The 23,388-nt window shown below is 43.9% G+C and overlaps 1 protein-coding gene across 4 annotated transcripts in view; it reads right to left on the bottom strand.

Moving 5' to 3' along the window:
• Positions 1 to 3,774: 3,774 nt before the first annotated feature.
• The window catches only part of HCCS (holocytochrome c synthase), a 133,386-nt gene continuing 113,772 nt past the window's right edge, over positions 3,775 to 23,388 (bottom strand). For all 4 annotated transcript variants that reach the window (XM_069231490.1, XM_069231488.1, XM_069231487.1 and 1 more), the window contains one exon: positions 3,775 to 4,107. In XM_069231490.1, the coding sequence (XP_069087591.1) occupies positions 3,909 to 4,107 (199 nt within the window). In that variant the 3' untranslated portion in view covers positions 3,775 to 3,908. The remainder of the gene's footprint in view (positions 4,108 to 23,388) is intronic.

Below are 23,388 nucleotides of genomic sequence, written 5' to 3'. Positions count from 1 at the left end.
CACCATTCAATGCTTATTGAAACTCTGTGGTACTGCACCTTCTGCTAATGAACACAAACACCTTATTTCGCATAAAGGTTTAATGTGTTCATGGAAAACTCAGCCCATGATACTTTGCAGGCATTTGTTTCACAACACGTTTGTGCCCATAACTCAGCCTGTGGTGGACTTAGGGCAACTGGACCATCCCCAAAACATTTAGGGGCATATTTATACTTTTTGATGCAAAACTACACTAAAGCAGTTTTGCATCAAAAAGTTTAGTACCTTCTTGCACCATTCCTGAGCGCCAGCTGAGCTCCATATTTATGAAATGGCGCAAGCTGCCGAAAAGGGTGGGCTAGCGTAAAAAAAATTAAATGACGTTAGCCGGGTGGGCGTGGCGGTATGGGAGAAGGGGTTTTTGCACCAGAAAAAAAATGACGTTAGGATGGTTAGAGGCAAAAATTTTTAAAAATGCTTCTAATCAGCCTAGCGTCATTTTCTGACGCAAAACCATCCATACCACATGACTCCTGTCTTAGAGAAGACAGGACTCATGCCAACCACCCCAATGACCAGCACAGGGGACCAGTGTCCCATGGGCCTGGCTATTGCACCCTGTGCCATCCAGGGGGCCCTGATGGAACTTTAATAAAAAAAAAAATACCTGCCTATACTTACCCTACTTACCTGGGATGGGGTTCCCCCATCCTTCTGTGTCCCTCTGGTGTGGGTGGGTGTGTTCCTGGGGCTTGAGGAGGGCACCTGTGGGCCCATTCCATGGTTTTCAACCATGGAAATAGGTCCACAGGTCCCCTAACGCCTGGATTAACCCAGGTGTTAAATAAAGGTGCAAAGGAATCTTTGCACCATTATTTAGACCCTCCTCCCACCTGTCCGTCATATTAGCACAGGGGGATAAATATGGGGCTATGGGGTTAGCACCATTGTTTAGATGGGAACCCCCACCTTGCATCTCATTGACGAAAGGTAAGTTCATGCATCTAAAAAATGGTGCAAAATGCAATATTTTTGATGGCAGACGGGTCGAATGTCAAAATATAAATATGGAGTTAGTTTTGCACCGAAAAATTGACACAAATTTGGCGCAAATGGAGAGTAAATATGCCCCTTAGAACGATGTGCTCTTTATGTTCAGGCAATCTTGTGGGTCACACTAGGTGAGAGGGGGCCCAAATATCGTAAACTCTTCCACCACTCAATGCACATTTAAACTCTCTTGTAGCATAAACTTTTGTTTTTACAGCTAAGAGGAGTTTGTGTTATAAGGGCCTTGTTAGTATTCTGACAATTATACCTGCCTGTAGATGTGAAATGCGCTATGCTCTCTACTGATTTCATTGGCTCGACAGGGACATCTAGCCACGACCATTGGTACTGCACCTTCTGCTAAAGGAACATCTAGCCAGTACCAGTGGTACTGCACCTCCTGCTAATGAGCCAACACACTTTATTTCTGATACAGGTTTAGTGTATTCATGGAAACTCACCTCATAATGCTTTGCAGGCACTCAGTTTACAGCACGTTTGTGCCCATAACTCAGCCTGTGGTGGTCCTAGGGCGATGGAACCACACCCAAAACACTTAGAATGATGTGCTCTTATTGCTCAGGCAATCTTGTGGGTCGCACTAGGTGAGAGGGGGGCCACATTATCATAACCACTTCCACCATTCTGTGCATCTTTAAATTCTCTCATAGCTGACACTTTTGTTTCTACAGCTGAGAGGAGTTTGTGTTTTAAGGGCTTTGTTTGTATTAGTATCTGACACTCCTGTTTAGCCTGCAGATGTGTAAATCACTACATTTTACTCAAAAGAATAATTGTTCTCATGTCACTATTAATTCAGTTGGCTCAACAGGGATATCTAGCCACCACCAGTGGTCTGCTACACAGGGACATCTAGTAATGATGCTGCAGTCTTTTGCCTCTGACTCCACAGTTAAATTATATTTAAAAAGCCTGCTAGGCATGAAAATGTGTAAACAATGTGCCCTCAAGGGGCAGATTATATGATTTCACTACAATAATCTTTAACATTCTTTTTTTTAATGTTAGTATACCCTCTAGAGGCTGAATATATGTTTATATGACCACGTTTCCTCCAAATGTTGTTTTTACTGTGGTGCTCTGAAAGGGCTGTTCAGACCATTACAGTCTAATGCCAATTGTATAAAGGAATGCACAAACGAGGTTTATTTCTGATAAAGGCTTAATGTGCTGCATGCCTGAATATTTATAGGGTCCCAAATGCGAGATTGCCATTAACATTTACAAAGCCAAAAGCTCTAACTACCTACAGCATTGCAAATGCTTGTTTTGTAATGTTATTTTCCCATAGCTTGCTAGGTTTCCTCCAAACTACCTGCTCGCCTCACTGACATTGTCCTTCTTTACTACCTGTAATATCAGACTTCTTACATTTTCATTTACTTACAAAGGATTTCATTAAGTCTCTTAATTATATTTCTCTTGCACCCCATGTAAGTTTAACAAGGATGGTTAAAGGATGAGATTGAATTTTCCTTGGCTGCACTCTTCCTACTCCTACAGGTTGGGCTTTGCAAGACCTGTTCTGTGTCTAATCCTCCCTAGTGACTTTGCCTGGGTGCAAGGTGAGTTGTGTTCCACTTTGAGTAGAGGGAGATGGGTGTTTCTGCATCTGTTTAGGGTGAGAGTTGTTCCTGTGTGAGTGCTCTGAATAGTGTGTATGTCTGTAGCCAGTATAGCTGTATGTGAGTACGGTGAGGGATGCAACTTTATGGACGGAGGGTGAGGGATGTGCCTTAGTAAATTTACATGTGTGCAGGGTTAGTGATGTGTACAGTGCATGCTGGAAGAGGTACGTCAGTAGAATTACATGGGAGAAGCGACAGTTTAAGTGCAGGGTAAGCTGTGGGAGTTTAGGGGCAGCAGTGTGCCTACGTGAGAATGATAAGTGATCTGTTCAAGGTGAGCAAAGTGTATTTTGAAGTCAGTTTGAATGGTGTGTATTGTGAGAGCAAGGTTGGGGTGTACCTTTGAGAGTATACAATTAGTTGTTTGCCTGTATGAGTGCAAAGTGTGGAGTGAAGGTGAGTGGTGTGCATTGGGAGTTCAGGGTGAAGGGATTGCTTCGTGGGTGTAGGATAAGTGGTGTATCTGTATGAGTGTATGGTGAGTCGTGTGTACACACTGCTCATTCTACGCTCACACAGTGACTTCTGTGCCTGTATGCAGTGTGTGTGTGTGTCTCTGTCGGTCTGTCTATAGGGTAAGCAGTGTGGCTTTAGTCGAGGGTGAGTTGTGTGCTGTGTGAGTGCAGGGTGAGTATTTGCCTGAGTGCAAGTTATAAGTGTATATATTGTGAGTGCAGCATGTGTGGTGCACCTGTGTAAATGCAGGGAGAGTGGATTGCCAATGTAAGTGCAGTATGCAGCACATTAAACAGACCTACAGGCATTGCCAATGCTTGTTAGACACTTTGGTAGGTATATGGGTTTTCAATTAACCAATTAACTGTAATGTTTGGGGAGGTGTCCTTTCTAGTCGCACTAGAAAGTAGCATCACATTTGCTGCTATCACTCAGTTGTACACACAAACAAATATGCGCACAAACACATGTCGCTGCTGCACGAAGACAAAAATAATTACATCCACATTCTGCTGGTAAAGCAGGCAGGTAGGCGTAAGAGCATTACATGCCTGAATTCGCCACATGAATTAGGAGGTATGGCATGTGAAGACTCAAACCAGTCACAAACATGTAGATATGTTTGAAAGGCTCCATGTTAAAAATAAAATAATATCTTTATTGAAACAGCAAAATACTCATCAAAAAACCGGTTAAATACAGTTATTAAACTGTGACTTTTATTTACTTTCCAATAGCAGCCTAATTAAATATTTTTTTAAAAGCAAAAGCTCACGATGTCCAGCGCCACCATGCTACTTTCATTCTGTCCCACACGGCAGTCAAAGAATCAAATGCAGGGCGCACATCCAGTATGGTAAACTGATAGTTCTTATCTACTTCTCCTCCATCATAATAATCAATAACATATCGGACGTCTTGCCCACACCGATTAACGATCCAATCATGTCTGTCGAAAGGCAGCTCATATCTTGAAGAGAAAACAGACCACATTTATTTTTTCATTCCGTGTTAGCAAGTCTGTGTTATCTGTAATACTTTATTCAATCACATACATATGGATCATAAGACATCATAAAAATACAGACATATAAATATGTATACATAAAAATATATATTAAAACCAGCAAACAATACTATTAATCTAAAAATAATCCCATGCCCCCAAAGCAATAAAGCTGCAATCTCCAAAAGAGTTTTTCCAAGCTAAAAACACGTAATTTAAAAAAGCATTGATTTGCAGATGCGTATCCGCACTACATACCACAGGCCCCTCAAGCTGTTCAAGAAATATCAACACAGCTCTAAATCTCTTGAACTTTTGAGTTCGTAATAGGGGAATTAAATACTGTTTCATGAGTGGGGCATTGGATATAAAAATAAAAAAAAAGAAAGAAAAAAAAAACGAAGTGCAGTGAGGACTGACGAGGGGCTTTATCACAGGGAGATAAAAGAATATCAGCAGGAGCAAATTGCCCCAAAGGAAAATATAACTGCCACCTGGTAGAACCGGTCCGAAACCTTGTAAGTAGTGCCCGTTCCCAAGAGTTCTGAACCATTACCAGGTGTGGGGCAACAACATCCATAGCTTGAACAAGGCATAAGCCCTCCGATATATGGCTTCATGAACTCCACCCTCTCGTCCCTCCTCAAAGTCCAAAAACCCGTCCTTCAGGGAGCTTTTATCCTTCTAGGAAATGCCGCTAGGGCTCTCAAAAATACTGGCGCAGCCTAAGACCTGAGTAGTCGAGCATATATAGATCTGATCCACGGGATTTTAGTTCCATGTTGGTATGAGAGCAATTCATAATGATATTCCGATAACAACCACCTCTTTGTTAAACCAGATGGAGAACAATAACATTATCAGAGCAAGACAAATTAGGTCCCCAACCTATTACAGCCAAGTTCCTGATTAACTATGTAATGGAGAGTAGAAGGAGGACACCCAACAACCGACGTCAAACCCCGTTTTCCTCAACTTGGCCTTTCATGGGATCACTGTAGCCCCACACCCCAGCTCCATACGTCAAAGAAGGGAGGCATTTTCTCCTATAGATTTCTAAAATGGGGCCAATAGGCTTTCTCTCAAGATTAGTAGCTAGGAGAAAATTGATCCAACTGCACAAGCAAACCAGACAATCCTAATCACTAGGCATGGGGACCAAGAGCAAGCATCATCGAACATCACCCCAAATATGTGTACTGGGAAACCCTGGCAATATATTGGCCATTAATACAAATGGGGCGCATTTTTGTACGTTTAGGAGGGCATATCATATTATTCGTCTTCCACATATTGGTCCGCAAATCTAACTCCTTCATAAAGTTAACAAAGGACATAACTATTTCAGGCTAGTAGCAGTCCTAGCCAGTACCACAGTGTTGTCTACACAGAGCAGCACTGGCTTCCCACTCACAACAGGAACATTGGCCCCCATAATCCCTAGGGCAGACTCAAGCTTGTTAATATATAGCAAGAAAAGGATTGGTGCGAGCAAGCACCCTTGCAGCACACCTCTCCTAGCACCAAAGATCAGGGTGCACTCATCAATCCCAAACCTCACAGCGGATTTCGAGTCCCAAAGATGATGAAAGAATGCAACAAGATCAGCCTCTACCCCAACAACTGTTACCGTGGGCAACAATTTAGATCGATTCCCTTAAAGGCGCTAGACAAGTCCACAAACGCCAACTGAATGGAAACGTCCTTAGCCACCTTATATTTTGCAACCAACAAGTAGAGATTAAGGCACTATTTCACAGTTTCTACAACTTTTTGGAACCCATACTGTGCCGGAGAGATAATATTGTTACATGTAATCCAGTCCATTAGACTGTCCAAAACAACTTGCCCAATTTGCTATGTAATAGAACAAAGAAGGGAAATGGGACGATAACATGCAGGGCCATAGCGCTTGCCTTTCTTCAATACAGAAACGATAACCAACTATCGCCACAACTCAGGGATACCAACCTTAGTTACAGAATTTAATAAATTTTAAAGTAAGGAGGACCAGAATTCCGAGTTATCCTTAAACAGATCCATGTCCAGCCCAGGGGCCTCATTTGCCGGACTACTGTAGATGTAATTAAGAACCTCCCCCTCAGAAAAAGTAATACACAGGGGCTGGATATGTTCACATGGCCCATCAGACTCCTGGCTGGGCCCAGACAAATAGGTAATACTGAGATGCTCCATCCAGGAGTCAGAACTAATACAGGTAGTTACTATATCAGGGGACCCCCCGCGTGAGTGAGGCACCTCTGACTTGTTTCCAAAATCCTTGGAAATCCTTCAACCGGCAAGCTACCAACAAATTGTCTCATTTCTCACCCTGCAGCTCAACCTTCCTTCTTTTGAGAGCGAGTTTGTACTCATTCCTACAAGCTCTAAAAAGCCCCATATCTATCGGGCTGGCCTTCAAAGCATGGTGCAGTTTATCCCTCCCATCTCTACTAGCCCTATCAAACCAGAACTTTTTCTTTCTCTTGTAGCACAAAGGGGTTTAGATAGTGTCCCTATAAAGTAGTTTGTAAAGACTTTAATGATCTAGAGAACTGCAAATGGCTCCGAGCAACATCCCGCAACACTAGCAGCACACTCCCTTTCCAGATTAGACAGGTTTCCCATGTAAGCAAAGTGCCAAACTAGACGCAGACCCCCATCCTTAATAGTCAATGGTAAACTTGTGCTTTTGAAATCCACCCCCTTGTGCCTTTATTGATCGAGAGTGCAAGGAGGTTGTGATCACTATATAATGTAGGAATTATCTTCTCATCAGAAAGCATATGGCATAGATTCTTAATATAAAAAAAATAAAGTCTATAAACTGATGTTTAAGTCATCAACGATGTTTGAAATATTTTACAGTAGATTATACTATTGCGTAAATAATTAATCTTTTAAACAAATTAACAAAAAATAAAATGAAGAAACAAAAATTGTATAAAGAGAAATGCTTAGGCTGACAAAATCCATTAGCAACCATTCAAACACTACAACGTTTGAGCTAGCAACACTCACTTTAGCACCGCCACATAGAAACCCATGCAATATTTTACGGGAACAGTGGGAGCACAACGCGACAAATCACGTATTGTTCCTCTGCAAGGGGTGCCTCCACTGGCAAGCACTAGCAAAGCCGGTACATACCATACAATGGTACAGCTCATAATTTTTGTCTATGGTTGTTTGGCCAGCTTTAATGGGAGTGAGAGCAAACAAAAGCATCTGAAAATGGATGCTACAGAAACAAGCAGTGGAAAAGCCAAGAGGTCTACCTTTTATTTTTCAAAAAGGTACTTCTTTGTTGATGGTGTGGTTGCTCAGATTGCTGAGCGGGCAAATGCGAACCAGCCACCAAGTGGATAAATCAGTGTGAGTGACTGAGCATGAATGGATGAGTGGTGAGAGCATAGCAGACCCTTGGAAGAATGGGTGAGAGTGTAAATGGATGATTGAAAGAGGAGTGAGTGCACGAAGGGCTGCAAGAATGCTGGAGGATCCTATGGGCCCTTGAGTGGCAGAAGGATGCTCTTTACTCCTTTTGCTGTGGTTCGTGCAGTCATCCATACACACAGTCATGACTTCATCCTTACGTGCACAGTCACTCAAACATTCATGCATTGTCTTATTCTTGCACTCACCCACCAACAAAACCACACACAGTTGCCAATCCATGAAAAAGGACTTGCAGGTATATAAGCCTGATCGGTTGTTTTTTTAGGTCGAGACTACCAGACAGCACCTCTGTCTGGTTAGAAAAGACATATTGCCCGCTTATCAAGAACACAGAAGGGCTTGGAGCACACCCATTGATTACAATTGGTTGACTTTTTTTTTTTTTTTTTTTAACACTCGTTCGCCTGCTTCTTATTTAATTGCTTACCTTGTCCATCTTCGCTGTCCCTCCCATGAATCATTCCAATTTACTTATGCCCTTCCACTGTTCTCTTATGAAACACCTTTTTTCTTTCATCTTGAGCACGCCATGAGAATGTACGTTTTCCCGCTGTCTCTCCTAATGTGCTTCTCTTCCCCCTTCTCTGTTGCTCTCTCTTGCCTGGGAGTTTCTTCTCCCACCTAACTCCGTGAAGTGCTCACTCATGTGTTTTTCCCCGAGCTCCATAATGCCTCGGATCTCACCCGTTTGGTATTTTACCCAGTGCTCCACATTGCTCTCTCACCCAACTACTTTCCCCTTCCCACATACTTTAACCCACAAGCTTTGAAGAAGAAAAAAAATTATTTTTGTTTACCGATCCAACTCAGATACATAAATAAAAAGAAAAAAAATGTCCATGACATTTTGTAGGCGCGTGTGCGTGGGACTGCGGAATCATAGGATGTTTTCTTAGTCTTCCTCAGCCATGCTCTACAGGTATCTAAAAACCATTTGGAAAGTCAATAGGTCTAGCCTAATTTGTCAGTGCTAGTTTCTAATATAAGGGAGAGACGCAATTATACAGATTTCTGATTTTATGCCAGCCACGTAGTATCTTGAGTGCATGTGAGGTGCAGGCAAGCCTGTATGCATGTAACAAATGATTCCCCTGGAAAGACAATCGATGAACTCGAATGGGGAGGTGGATCATCGCAAATGTGAAGGGGACGATGGCAAAAATGTGAACTCTCTATCCATTAGACATGGAGACAATTACAATTTAAAGAAGTATTGATGCGAAGACCTTTAATAAACATGAAGAAGAAGAATAGAAACAAGCATTTACAATGCAACGGGTCTCGTGTTTGCTCATGTTAGAGCTGATCGCGTTGTAAACTCCTAACCCGACTTTTCACCTATCGGGCAAAAGTGCATTTATGTACACAACCCGAAAAAGTTAAATTAACTAAGCAAAGCGCTCGACTTCTGCCAAGCGAAATCGCGCTCGTAAATTAGAGAAAAAGAAGTCCACGAGCCCGATGGAAAACAGCGAGCCTCGCATGTTTTCTGTACTTGGTCGCTGCGCTCGAGGAGGGCTAGCCACCGGAAAAGGCATGACGTATGCTTGCCTTCGACTAATGAAAGCAAGCAAATTTTATTAGGCAAGCCCACGAACCAATAAAAATCACTGACGTGAAGTTGACAGGGCTCCGAGCCCTTTTCTAAATACAAAAGCGTCTCGATGCGATACGCAAGCGCGAGCAACGCAGGCTCGACCCTAAAAAAGCCTCTTCCAAGGATACACTGAATATATATCATACAGTAATTGTACCTATATGTGAGTAATGCCAAGTCTGTGAAATGATGTACTTTATGGAGATACTATGTTACTTAATATAGATGTGCTTCGTGGAAGGAGGGAGAAAATAAAAATAAATAATAATAAGAAAGCAGCGAGAAATATAGAAAGCATGAAGAAAGGATGGGGGAAGAATGAGAACGGACTAAGGATAAACGAAGGAACCTACAGAGGAATGAAGGATGAATAAAGTAGTAAATAAAAAAACTTGAACAGAAAGAAAGGGTAGTGGTTTCAAGGGGGAGGGAATGAGAAGAGAGACTAAAGAATGAAAGAGAAAAATGAAGAATGTGCAGAGGAAGGAGCAATGTAGATATTACAAATTAAGAGACAAGGTTTGAATAATACGAAGATGGAAAAGGGGCAAATGGAGAAATGAAGCGGAAAGAACAGAGAAAGAAAAAATTGTAGAGGAAGGGAGAGGGAAAGCTGGCAGTAGACAGAAAAGGGGAAAGCAGAGGGTCTTTGCTGAGGAAACCTTGTGCCAAAGTGTGGAATGAGGCTGCTCCCATCTGCCCAATTGGCGGCTGCTGAATAAAGCTCAGAAAACATTTTAGGATGCCCGCTGATGTGTGCACCTCCGTCGTGACACACAGGTGACAATTTTAGCATGTTTTTGTAAACTGAAATTAAAAAGGAAAAAATGCCTGCGGCGCTGTACAATTAAAAATAAGTAAGCACCCCAGTAGCAGTTCACGAGCCTTTCCAAAGAATTTAATTTTACCACCATAAAGCATATTGGAAGGGGAGGAGCAAGACGGAAAAGGATGAAGGAAGGAAGAAATCTCTAGAGAGACTGCAGGGGTGAGTGGATGCAGAAACTGCATATTTGGCATATCCAAGGTTACAGTATGCTTATGGGCAGGGGCACTGGAATTTTGTGATTCTGCAGCCACGGCTTTTCCATACAATCATGAATTTGCAAAATAATCTATAATCTTTTGCATATTATGCAGATTTTAAGAAAAAAAAATAGTTTGTGTCAAGCTCGTACAGATCAGAAGTTACTAAAATTGCACTGACGCGTGCTGCTGCACAGTGGGTGGCCCAATCCAAAGGTAGACTGGTCACCTTTCAATTGAATATTACTGTATTTGGATACTAATCTGGTACTAATGAGATGAAACATTTGCCCAGACAGTGTTAAAGTGAAATACATTAAAACATTATGATATAATAATAATATCCCAAAATGTGTCATTCAGTGCTTAATTTGTAAATAAAAAGGTGCCGGTGCCCAAAGCCCTCCTCTTAAACACGCGGCTGCTGCAATTCAATATGTGAACACGGAATACTGAGGCGGCGTACTCCTGAAGCCAATGTGGTCCTCTTCAATCCATATAAAGCCACTCCCTGCCCCTTCAGCTCACTCTTGCAGCTTTCTACTTTCTCCCTTTGTGACGCTTTTTCGTTGTTCTCTTCCTCCGTCTTTCCCATATGTATCTTTTGCTCGCAGCAAATGCTTGAGGCAGAAAATAAGCCCCAGCCCTCAAAAATAAGTGCCGGTGCTCAGCACCGGAAACGAGCACAAATTAAACACTGGTCACATTACGTCACATAATTTGCTCTTTCTTGCTATATAATTTACACATAATCTGATCCTCGCTTGCTGCATAATTCCAGTGGGCCTGCGTATGAGTGACATTTCCCTATTGTATGTGCGACACTTAGTGACACTTTATTGATAACTAAGCAAAGCCCTAAGATTTGTGCAATTACAGTATATCAATGCTCTTCAATATAAAAAGGTCTAGAGTGAGGCATTAGACAAATCTATCCATCTAACCCGTACACTTAGTGTCGTTGATCAGTCCTAAAGATGCAATAGGACTGTGGGTAGTAGTGCTTTCATTCTATCACCTTTTTCATACTGTGACCATTTGGACACTGAATAATCTAGTCGCTTACAGAGTTCGTTTTTTGTGTGGGGGATTTGGACAAACTGAGCATCGCTATTGACACCACCAAGCAGTTTAAATAAAAAACGTGATCCAATGTTTCATTTTCGTACTGCACCTGTGATTAACACGATCCTTGATGGACCATGCTTCTTTACAAATGGGCCCCTTTCCACTGACCTCTAAGAAACAAAAAGCAAGCATCTTGAGTTCCAAATAGAGGCATTTCAAATTAATATAAAACTCCTGGGTTACTGCTGTTTACTTTAGTCATACATTTCAGCAGTCTGTTTGACTCAGATAGGCCACTTTTAGGGTTCAACCTGTGAGTGCATGCACTGACTTGCGAGACTGTTGTGTACAGTAAAGGGTTTGGAGCCCACATGTCGCTCACCATTTTTTGGTGTGCGTGGCACTCTTCTTTACAGCCTCCTAATTTGTCAAGGCACGCCTGGCATCATTTCTGTTCCTATATGTGGAGCAGGGACGAAGCTGGTTGATTCAACTTAATTAGTGCCCGTCCGCTGTTCCTGACATGATCGAGGTACTATTTTGTTCTTTTTAGCTTCTAGTGACCTGCAAACAGGAGGCCTGTGAACTGGAAAAAATGTGTCCAGCAAGACAAACAAAAATGCTAAGTTTTATTTTTTTAAAGCTAACTTTCTTTTATTTTGCCAAGTCATCTTTTCTCACTTTCCAATCCTGTTTTTTTTGTTTTTGCTTGTGGGCGCTCTTCTCTAAAGATGACAATTAACTTGCTAGAAATATTGCAAAGCAACAGTGTTTCTTTATTATGTGTAATCCTTAAAATGATGCTTTAACCTAGAATCGTGCAGTACACCCCAATCCACCCCACTACAATCCAACCCAATCCACTCCAACCCGCCCCACTTCAATCCTCCCAAGCCACCCCAATATAACCAGCCCCACTTCAATCCTCCCAACCTACCCCAATATAACCTGCCCCACTCTAATCCGCCCCACTCTAATCAAAAACATTCTGCACCACTCCAAAACAATGTGCCCCACTCCAATCGGAAACAATGTGCCCCACTCCAGTCCAAAACAATGTGCCCCACTCCAGTCCAAAACAATCTGCCCCACTCCAGTCCAAAACAATCTGCCCCACTCCAGTCCAAAACAATCTGCCCCACTCCAGTCCAAAACAATCTGCCCCACTCCAGTCCAAAACAATCTGCCCCACTCCAGTCCAAAACAATCTGCCCCACTCCAGTCCAAAACAATCTGCCCCACTCCAGTCCAAAACAATCTGCCCCACTCCAGTCCAAAACAATCTGCCCCACTCCAGTCCAAAACAATCTGCCCCACTCCAGTCCAAAACAATCTGCCCCACTCCAGTCCAAAACAATCTGCCCCACTCCAGTCCAAAACAATCTGCCCCACTCCAGTCCAAAACAATCTGCCCCACTCCAGTCCAAAACAATCTGCCCCACTCCAGTCCAAAACAATCTGCCCCACTCCAGTCCAAAACAATCTGCCCCACTCCAGTCCAAAACAATCTGCCCCACTCCAGTCCAAAACAATCTGCCCCACTCCAGTCCAAAACAATCTGCCCCACTCCAGTCTGCACCAATCCAAAACAATCTGCCCCACTGCAATTGGATGCACTGCAATCCAAAACAATCTGCCCCTCTACACTCTACCCCCACTCCAATCCAAAACAATCTGTTCCACTCCATTCTGCCCCACTCCAATCCAAAACAATCTGCCCCACTTTATTCCAAAACAACTTGCTGCACTCTAACCCGCCCCATTCCAACCTGCCCCACTATAATCCCAAACAACCCACTTCAATACAAAACAATCTGCCTCACTCCGAATCAATACCCCCACCACACCCCTATCAAACCCACTCCATCCCAATCCACTCCAACTCACCATATTCCAGTCCAGCCCACACCACTTGAATCATCCCTCCCAATCCAAACCCCCTATTCCAATCCAACCAATCCACCCCACTACTATCAAGTTCACTACTACACACTCCACCTCCCTTCAATCCAGTCCATCCCACTCCAATATAATCCTCTTTAAGCCACCCACTCAGTCCAATCCAGACCACATTAATCCACCCTACTCCAGTCGAATCCACTGCACTCCAAACCACCTTAATCTACCCTACTTCATCCAGTACACTCTTCTCCAATCAGTCCACCCCACAACCCAAATCACCCCATTCAAGTCCACACCAGTCCAATACCTCACCAAAATCCAATCCACCACATCCCAATCAAATCGACCACACCCCAACTCCAGTCCAATACACCCTTCACCAATCCAACCCACCATACTCCAATCCAACCCACACCACTTGAATCAACCCACCCTACTCCAATCCAATGTGACCCACTTAACTCCAAACAAATCCAATCCATCCCACTCAAGTCCACCACTACACAATCCAGGCTACTCCAATACAATCCTCTTTAATCCACCCACTCAGTCCAATCCAATCCACATTAATCCACCCTACTTCAAACCACCTTAATCGAGCCCACTTCAATCCAGTACACCCTTCCCCAATCAATCCACAATACATCAATCCAATCCACCCACTCCAATCCACCCAGCCCCAATCCAGTCCACCCCAATCCCTATCCAATCCACCACACTCAATCCAATCCACCTGACTTCTCCCCAATACAATACACCCCACTCCAGTCCATCCCACTGCAGTCCACTTCACCTCACGCAAATTCAATCCACCTCAATGCAATCCACCCCCATCCAGCCCGCCCCAATCCACACACCCCATCGCAGTTCAGTCCACCACATTCCAATCCAATCCACCCAGTCTACCCCTCTCAACTTCAATCCAATCCACCCCATTAAAATCCATTACCACCTCAATCCAGCCCACCCAGTTCAGCCTCCCCACTCCAATCCAATCACCCCAGTTTCATGCAATCCACCCCAATCCAATCCACCCCACCCAACCCCACTCCAATCCACCCACTTACTCCAATCTATCACACTCTACACCAGTCCACCCACTCTATCCCAATCCAATCCACCCCAGTTCAGTCTGCCCACTCCAATCCATCCAGCCCACCCCACTACCTGAATCCACTCCAACCCACTCCACCCTATTCCACCCCACGAGACTCTCTGCCACTGAACCCTACTCCCATCTACTCAACTATATGACACTCTAATCCTCCTACTTCACTCTACAACATTCAACAAATCCACTCTATGACACTAACTTTTAGCCATGCTGAACAGGAACCACACTGGTGTACAACATGGCAAAACACATTCCAAAAGCCAATAGCTCTACTGGCTTTGCCAATGCTTGTTTGTATTGGCAGAACATTTCTTACCCTGGATCCATTCCTGATAATCTTTTCGAATCTGTGTCAGATTGCGCATCTGCACCTTTGTAGCCAATATGACCTTTGAATATGTTGTTCTGAATATGGTTTGCTTAGAGATGATGCTGCCACTGATTAACAGTTTGGTCACTGTCCCCAGAGTTTAGTTATTTATTGCAAAGGTTGTTAAAGGTCACCCCTTGTTTCGTTCTGGTGTGCCTTGTTTTGTTGCTGTAGCAATAATTAGACCCTATTCCATCACACCAACGTGGCTGCATAGGCTATAACTTTATATTCATAGTGTGAAGAATGGCTATGGTAAAGGTGTGGTGATGGCTTCCCTTATTTCACTTGTCTCGGCATAGAGACTGGGATTAATTTTGTGAAGCTTTGTATTTTCCCATGACTTGCCTGTAACAACTGTTCTGCTAAATCTTTGTTCATCTCGATTGGTCCAGGGACTGGTTAGGACTGGCATCAATCTGCCAGCGCCACAACACCTTCTAGGTGTTTGTGTGCTTATAAACTCAGAAAATAACAATCGTATAATCAAGTTGTCTGTATAACAAATCATTGATATTAATAATTTATACATCCTACATGTTGGGGATTCTTAGGGTACCCAAGGTTTGTGGATTCCCCACCAGAGAACAGAGAACATAGCTAAAATATAGCAATTGTGTTTAACAAATTGGAAAACTGCAGTTGGGTGGTAGGGTTATTGGCGTTATTAATGTGTCAATTAGGGCATGATTGTGTGGCCAGTAATCTCAAAATGTAAAGACAGTGCTTGGATTGTGTTTAATATTGTTAAGAACAGCAATACTTCCTTGTTGTCTAGTATGTTAAGTTGTTATATTATGTAATTAATTGTATAAAGCCTAGTCAACATACAGGCTGGATTAAAAATTAGAGAGTATACAAATCGGAGACTAGAAACAGAAAGGTCTTAAATTCCTTTCTTAACAAGATGGTTCGTTTTTGCTCTTAGGGTAGAAGGCAATGAATTTCATATCTTTGCTGCCAGAATACTGAATGCACAGTCACACAACTTAAACTTTTTGCATTTCGGCACTTTGGCTAGGTATTTGTAGAGGAAGGAAGGCTATACCTTGGACAGTAATGATCGTTACTGAAAGGTAAGCCACACAATTCACTCGGAACCTGAGACACGCTGGGCATTCTAGGCATCGAAAGAATGGTCCGTGATTCCAGATTTTATAGCAGCGTTTTTGGGAGACCTAACAATGCACTGTAATAAACCAACCTAAGATGATTGCTTATAGCAATGGTCACCAATAGAAATGGACAACTTTTTGGCCAGTGCGCTCGAATGACCGAAGCAGATGAAAGCAATCCTGTTAACATGTAATTTGAGCAATTGTGAATTATCTATGTTGGCTCACATTTTGTTCCTCCTTGGACAGGGCGTGAAATGATCCAAGATGTGTATGCCACTAATTCTTAGGCCAGATGGCAGAATGAGAACTTCTGTTTTGTCTCAGTTAGGTGTTATTACATTGAAACAGGTGCATAGACCATAACAGACTGGCCAAATTACCAAATTAGTCAAGCAAGAGAGGCAACATATACATAAGACTTGAGGATAATTAATTCATATGGCATGGCTTTAAAAGCCAATTTGAACGAGGAGATCTTGACTGCTTTACTTCGGTCAGTCAAAGAATCTAATCCAAGCCAGCGTGTGCCCCTCCTACCCAACCTCCTTCCTCACCACCAACACCTGTTTCACAGGTCCTATGTCCTGTTGCATGAGAGACACTGTAATAAACCCCACCCCCGGAGTCAGCCTAAGGAACCTCTTCTCCGTGGTTGAAGAAAGGAAGAAAAGATGGAGGGGGTCATAGATTGGTCCATATGAAACATGGATACCACCTCCTGTAAAAAGAATGGGCAGGTGCAAAGGACCAACTTATCCAGGTAAATAAATTCTGTAAGATGGGCAAAGTGAGTATGCCCTAATTTCTTTGCCCTACATGCTAAAGTTACTACTGAAGGAGAGCGCTCCTTTTTGACATGGTCACCCCCACTTTTTGCCTGGTATCTGATGCAATTTTAACCAAAGTGCACTGTGTTCCTGCTATCCAGGTCCCCAGTGCCAAATCTCTTTTAATAAAACTGTGCAATTGTTCCCCCAATAGACAATACCTTTAGCACCCCTAAGTCCCTAGTAAATGGTGCCCCAGGTACCTAGGGCTTGAAGCACTAAACAGGGTCCCTAAAGGCCTCAGCATGTATTGTGCCCCCCTAAGGGACCCCTCAGCACACTCATGCAAATTACCATTGCAGGCGGCGTGACATGGTGCAGAAAAAAGTGAAAAAACAACATAGCACACCTCCTGTGTGCCATGCCTGCAGACACTGCATGCAGTACAAGTAAGTCACCCCTACAGCAGACCTTCCAGCCCCAACGCAGGATGCACTATATTCCATGTGTGGACATATCTGCATGAGCAAATATTCCCCTGGGATGTCGAAGTCGATTTTTAGATATTGCAAATGAATATGGAGGTCATTTTAAGTACATGTGCTGGACACTGGTCATTACGAGTTCCCATCTACGTGATGGCTTCACTGAACTCAAAGATGTTTGGTATCAAACATCGCAAATCAAAAAGCCCACTATGATTTCAGTGATGGATTTATTAATACATGCACCCAGAGTGCACCTTAGAGGTGTCCCCGAAAAGCTACCGGCTACTAGTATACTGGCTGACTGGTCACCTCCAGCCTACCATCGCTGACGAGTTTCTGACCCCCTGGAAGTGAGAGCCTACGCTCTCTGAGGTCGGAAACAAAGCCTGCTCTGGACAGAGGTGTTACCATTGTTTCCAAACAGGATGTCGGGTTGTCAGCTTATCGAGCCAGGAGGCTTCAAAGTCCTCTGCCACCTTTGTTATGTGATCCTGGATACCACAGTCAGTGGAGATGTCCTCCCACTGCCCAGGCCCTTTTGACACCAGAACAGGGGGGGGAAATTAGCTAGTCAGGAGGCATGTTCCTTTACAGGCTAGTTCTACCCCTAAGGTGGGCTACCTGATGTGAACACGAAACTTACAATTCCACCATCTTATTTTTTGGATAGCCTCACTGAGTCAGGGTTGTGCCCACTCCCCCCAGGAAGTGGTCAGATTACAGGGTGTAGTTACCGTAAAGGTAAGCAGCCCATTTGCTACTACCTGTCAATCCCTTAAACAACCATAAATGTAGTATTTTGGATGCACCCAGGATGCCACAAACTCATATTCAATTGATCCAGAAGAAAAGGACAAAGAGCCACGCAAAAGCGAGAACACAAGATTCGCTGTGGACTTTTGGCGCCAAACCCTGCCTGCCCGCACTAGTCTTGACAATCGTGACAAAATGACTTGTCCTGCACCTCAGCACCTGCTAAGAACCCTGGTAGACTGCCAGACCTTCAGAAATTGGCAGCAATCTCTCTTGGAGTAGCAGAGCTACTCCTCTCCAGTCCACAGGCACCAAAGCAGCAGAGTCTGGTCCAACGTCTTGCAGCTCCCTAGTCAACCTGATGCCGCAGCCACCCAGGAAGAGGCACCTGTGCCTAAGAAGGTCAGACCTGTTGACCCACGAAATGTGAAGACACCAAGATCAACTAGAGCTGTACAGCACCAATGCCCCGGGTACCTGAACCCCCAACACCAAGTCATGCCCGTGTGAGTCCAATCCGGACTCCCACTGCACCTAGATCGAACAGCTGCCGAGGAACGTCAGCAGCAGAGAGACCCACTTCCAGAGTGGCCCTGCTGTCCTAATTTCTGCGCCCTCAACCGGCGAAACCGACAACCGCAAGGGCCTTTGACGCACCCAGCCCAGCCGGCCTATCGATTCTGCACCCAAGAGTCACAGCCCAGGTACCCAAGAATAGGCTGTCTTCTTGCTCCCAGTACCCTTGTGAACTGAGCCCCCCGTTGGGAGCTCCCGCACTTGTCCCCAAGTCCCCATCTGCAGTCTGTTTCTAGGTGACCTGCCCTTCTTTCCATAGGTGTAGCTTGCAAAGCTACCAACCCAACCAGCACAACTTTGGACCTTGGCCCCCTGAAGCCCTAACTCCTGCAGGAGACACCCAGAAACCGACCGTAAATAACTGTATGCAACTCATGCCCTTTCCCCCATAGGAAAGCATTGCTGCGTAAACGCACATATAAGTGAACATTTGACTTACCTGTAAAAATAGATATTTTAAAAAGTGCTTACTTGATAATGAAGTTCTTGGTACCAAAATTTACAAAAAATGTAAAAATTTAATATTTTTCTAAATTGGTCTCAGATTTATTCCTGAGTGTGTGTCTCATTTATTGCCTCTGTGAGTACAACAAATCCTTAGCACTACCTTCTGATAAGCATAAACTGTTCCCCCATACTACCACAAAACAGAGTATTTAGTGTTATCATTTGGGCATCGGTAAAATAATAGAGATTTGCCTGGACTCTTTACAGTGTACCACGTTTTGGTCCACTATATAAAGAGCCAGTTTCCAACAACTGCCACCAAAATACCTTTTTCAGAGTAAAAAGACAAACCAAGCAACTGAACTTTGGCTTGGAAAGAGATGCTGTCATGAACGGGAACACAAGGTTAAAACCCCACTGAGGAACACTTTTTGGAGAAGGAGAAAACAAGTGAAGCAAACCTTTCAGAAAGTATGCCACTACTGGCGATCTAAACGGGGATGGTTAAACGCGGATACATATGAAGGCAGAAAGGGCAGACAAGTAGCCTTTAACTGTCACCACAGCGAGGTCCTACTATGCAAGTGATAATGCGGACTGCAAGACATTGGAAAGGCGAGATCCAAAGTTATTATGCCTTCCAAATCACTCGACTGAAAAAATTTGTTTGTGTGACCAAGACAAACAACTTACTTATCTTCGGCAACATTTTTTCTGGTGGATACAGTATCTACCTGTTGATTCCTCACCTTTTGAATACCCCAATGCGCCAGCATTTAACAGAATTATTTTCTCTCTAGCTCTCCACGTCCAGGACGTCACAGTAGCACGGCTTCACACAAGACTCCTGACGTCACTGGAGCCATAAGAAGTCCTCACCTCCCTGCTGACGCCAACGTCACAAACACAACAACATGCGCATTCTCAAATCAAAGATTTATTTATGTACACTTCATGTATATGACATATCAAAAACAAACATTATCTACAAACAGATTTCTTCTCCTTCTTGGTATTTTCAGACTGGCTTGTCAGTGAGGAATCCACATGTAGATACTGTATCCATCAGAAAAAGTGTTACCTAAGGTAAGCAACTTTTTCTTCTGATGAATACAGCTACCTGTGGATTCTTCCCCTTTTGAACAGAAGCCCCAAGCAGTTCCACACTTGGAGGTGGGTGCCTGTCTGCCTATACCTAGAAATCCTGCAAAACAGAATGGGTAAAATGACAGTCCCTCCTCATTTCGGAATCTAAGCAATAGTGCTTTGCAAAAGTGTGGAGTGAAGCCCAAGTTGCTGCTTTACATATATCAACAACAGGAACACCTCTAGCCAAGGCGGAAACAGAAGACTTAGCTCTGGTGGAATGAGCTCTAATACCTTCAGGGGGCTCCTCCTTCGCCTGGCATAGCAGATCTTTATGCAGAGGACGATTTATCTGGATAATGTCCTCTCGTGGACAGCCTTGCCATTCATTGTGTCCACATAGCCAATAAAGTGATCATCAATCCTTAGATCACGTGTTAAATCAATGTAAAAACTCAAAGCTCTTTTTGGATCCAAACAATGCAGCCTTTGTTCCTCCTTAAAAGGATGAGGGGAGGATAAAAATTAGGAAAAGTAATAGATTGTACTAGGTGGAAAGGAGTCACCACCTTGGCTAGGAAAGAGGCTCTGGTTCTCAGAACCACCTTATCTGCACAAAAAGTAGTAAACAAGGCTTTAAAATTTAAACCCTGTAATTCACTAACACGTGCAGCCGACGTGATGACTACAAGAAATACTGTATTAAAAGTAAGAAATCTTAACGGACAGCTATGCAATGGCTCAAACGGAGCCCCCATAAGAAACGTTAAAACTAAATTAAGGTCCCACAGGGACATATACGGAGAAGGGGGATACATATTAGTGAGCCCCTTAATAAACCTCAAAACTTTAGGAGACTTTAACAGGAAAGGTTGATCAGGTAAGCAAATAAATGCTGACAGTGCAGACAAATAGCACTTCACTGTCTTGACTGCGCAACCCGGTTGCGCCAGGTAAAGTGCAAACTGCAAGACATTCGATAATCTGGCTTTTAAAGGGTCAACATACTTTGCAGTGCACCAGTTTACAAATTTAGCCCATGTACCAGCATATCTCGTCTTGGTGGAGTGTCACCTTGCAGATAAAATAACATCTACCACTACAGGGGAGAGAAAAAGAACTCAGGTTGCCCTATTCAATCTCCAGGCATGTAGGTGCAAGCTCTGCAGGGGGTGGGGTAGAACCTGCCTCTGCAACTGTGAGAGGAGGTCTTCCTTGTAAGGGAGATGGAGGGCACAGTGAGTTGAAGAAGGTCTGTGTACCACAGCTTCACGGAGATCCACGTTGTGCTGAAACCACTGCCTGCGAAGGCACCACTGTAGGGCCCTCATGTGCCAGTGCGCATGAGTGACCAATAGAATGCAGGAAGCGAACAGGCCAAGCAGGCGTACGACCTTTAGTACTGGAATGAGTGCTCAATTCTGAAACATCTGAATCATAGCCTGAATGTCTTGAATCCTCTGAGGAGGAGGGTAGGCATGATTCACTGTGGCATCCAGTACTACCCCTATGAACAGGGTGCGCCGAGAGGGCTTTGGGTAAGATTTGGGTATGTTGAAGGAAAAAACGAGTTTGAACAACAGTTGAGTTGTCAAATGCTAGTGATGTAGCACCAACTCTGGAGACTTGGATTTGAGTTACCAATCGTCCAGGTGAGGGAACACAGGTATTCCCCACCGTCTGAGATGCGCTGTAACCACTGCACTCGACGTTCCGAAGTAAGACCAAACAGAAGTACTGCAAACTGGTAGTGTTGCAACCCTACTGTGGACTGGAGTTACTTCCTGTGCGACTGCAGAATGGGAATGTGAAAATACGCAACCTGTAAGTCTATGGAAACCATCCAGTCTTCTTTATCCAGCACAAGAAGAACCCGTGCTAAGGACAGCATTTTTCATTTTTCCTGTTTGAGGAGGAAATTCAAAATCCTCAGGTCTAGGAACGGCCGTTAACAACCATCCTTCCTGGGATCAGGAAATATCTTAAATAACACCCCTTTTCTCCTCCAGAACCACCTCTCCTGCGCCCTTTAAAAGCAGATTTTCCACTGCATGCTGTAGCAGCATTATATGTTCTTCTGAACAAAAACTTTGTTGGGGAGGAAAGGAAGGGGGAAACTCTCGGAAGGGAAGGGAATATCCATTTTTCCACAATGCCCAAAACCCAACTGTCTGTAGACGACTTCCATTCTTGGAAAAAATGAATCAACCTCCCTCCCACAAGTAAAGCATTCTCACTTAAGATGGCGGAACTAGGGCTGCTTCCCTGCACGTTTAGCAGTGGGGGTAAAAGAAGAGGTGGAAGACCGCTGATACTCTGCACCTCGTTTACACACTGCCACATCATCTAGAGGATCTGTAGGGGGGATTGGCTGACTGTTACTGTACAAGCTGCCATCCTCGAAAGGACGAGTTCTAGTCAAACCACCTGAACCTATGCAGTGGTCTGTAGCTCGTGGAGAGGGATTGAAGACCTAACGATTTCGCGGTTACCTTACTTTCTTTTAATACTTCTAAGGCCAAATATGCTTTGTCCCCAAACAGTTTGGATCCGTCCAAGGGCAAATCCATAAGGATTGACTATACATCTGGGGAAAACCTAGAGCCCCTCTAACAGGCATGTCGCCTAGTGGCCACTGAAGTTCCCATGGCCCTGGCCACTGAATACGCCGTATCAAGGCCTGATTGTATAACCTGTTTTGCTGCAACTTGACCGTCATTTAAAAGTTCAGCTAAATGGTCTTGAACATCATGCAGTAACTTGGGAATCACTTCCCATGCTGAATCCATCGAAGCATGGATGTATCTGCCTAAAAGACATGTGGCGGTCACCGATTTCAAGGCCATGCTACAAGAAGAAAAAAAAAAATTCGAAGATTGTTCCATTCTTTTTGATTTTCTACCCACAGGAGATGTTGGAAAGGAACCAGAGGCCGATCTATAAGACCAAGAAGCCTGGACCACCAAGTTCTCCAGTGTTGGATGTGGAGTTAAAAACCCAGGATGCCCTGAAACAGTTTTATATCTCCTGGCAATAGATCTAGACACTGCTGGAGCCGACACAGGCTTCTAACACATCTCCATCACTGGCTCAGTCAGGGCCTCACTAAATGGCACTAAAGTCTCTGAAGTGGATGTCGAAGAATGGAGGAATTCAGTTAGTAAATTTGATTTCAACTCACTTGTCGGGAGAGGGAAGTCCAACATTTTAGCTGCCTTTCTTATTACCCAGTGGTAAGATGTAACCCCAGGCAGAGGTATGCCTCCTGGAGATAACTCCCACTCTGGAGAAGTGTTTAAACCACCTTCGAATTCCTGGGATGGTATAGGAATTTCACCCTCTTCCAGTTCAGGATCCTGATGAGCGTCCAAATATTGTTGCTCTTCTAGAAGCCTCAAAGCCTTCCTAAGAGAACTCAATCTCGACTCCAGCAGGGGCGTCGGAAGAGAATATACTGGCGTCGGTGACATCAGT

The sequence above is a fragment of the Pleurodeles waltl genome, chromosome 4_2, assembly GCF_031143425.1.
Source record: "Pleurodeles waltl isolate 20211129_DDA chromosome 4_2, aPleWal1.hap1.20221129, whole genome shotgun sequence".
Lineage (NCBI taxonomy): Eukaryota > Metazoa > Chordata > Amphibia > Caudata > Salamandridae > Pleurodeles > Pleurodeles waltl.
The sequence above is the reverse complement of the archived record's forward strand: the minus strand, read 5'-3'. Positions and strand labels throughout refer to the sequence as shown.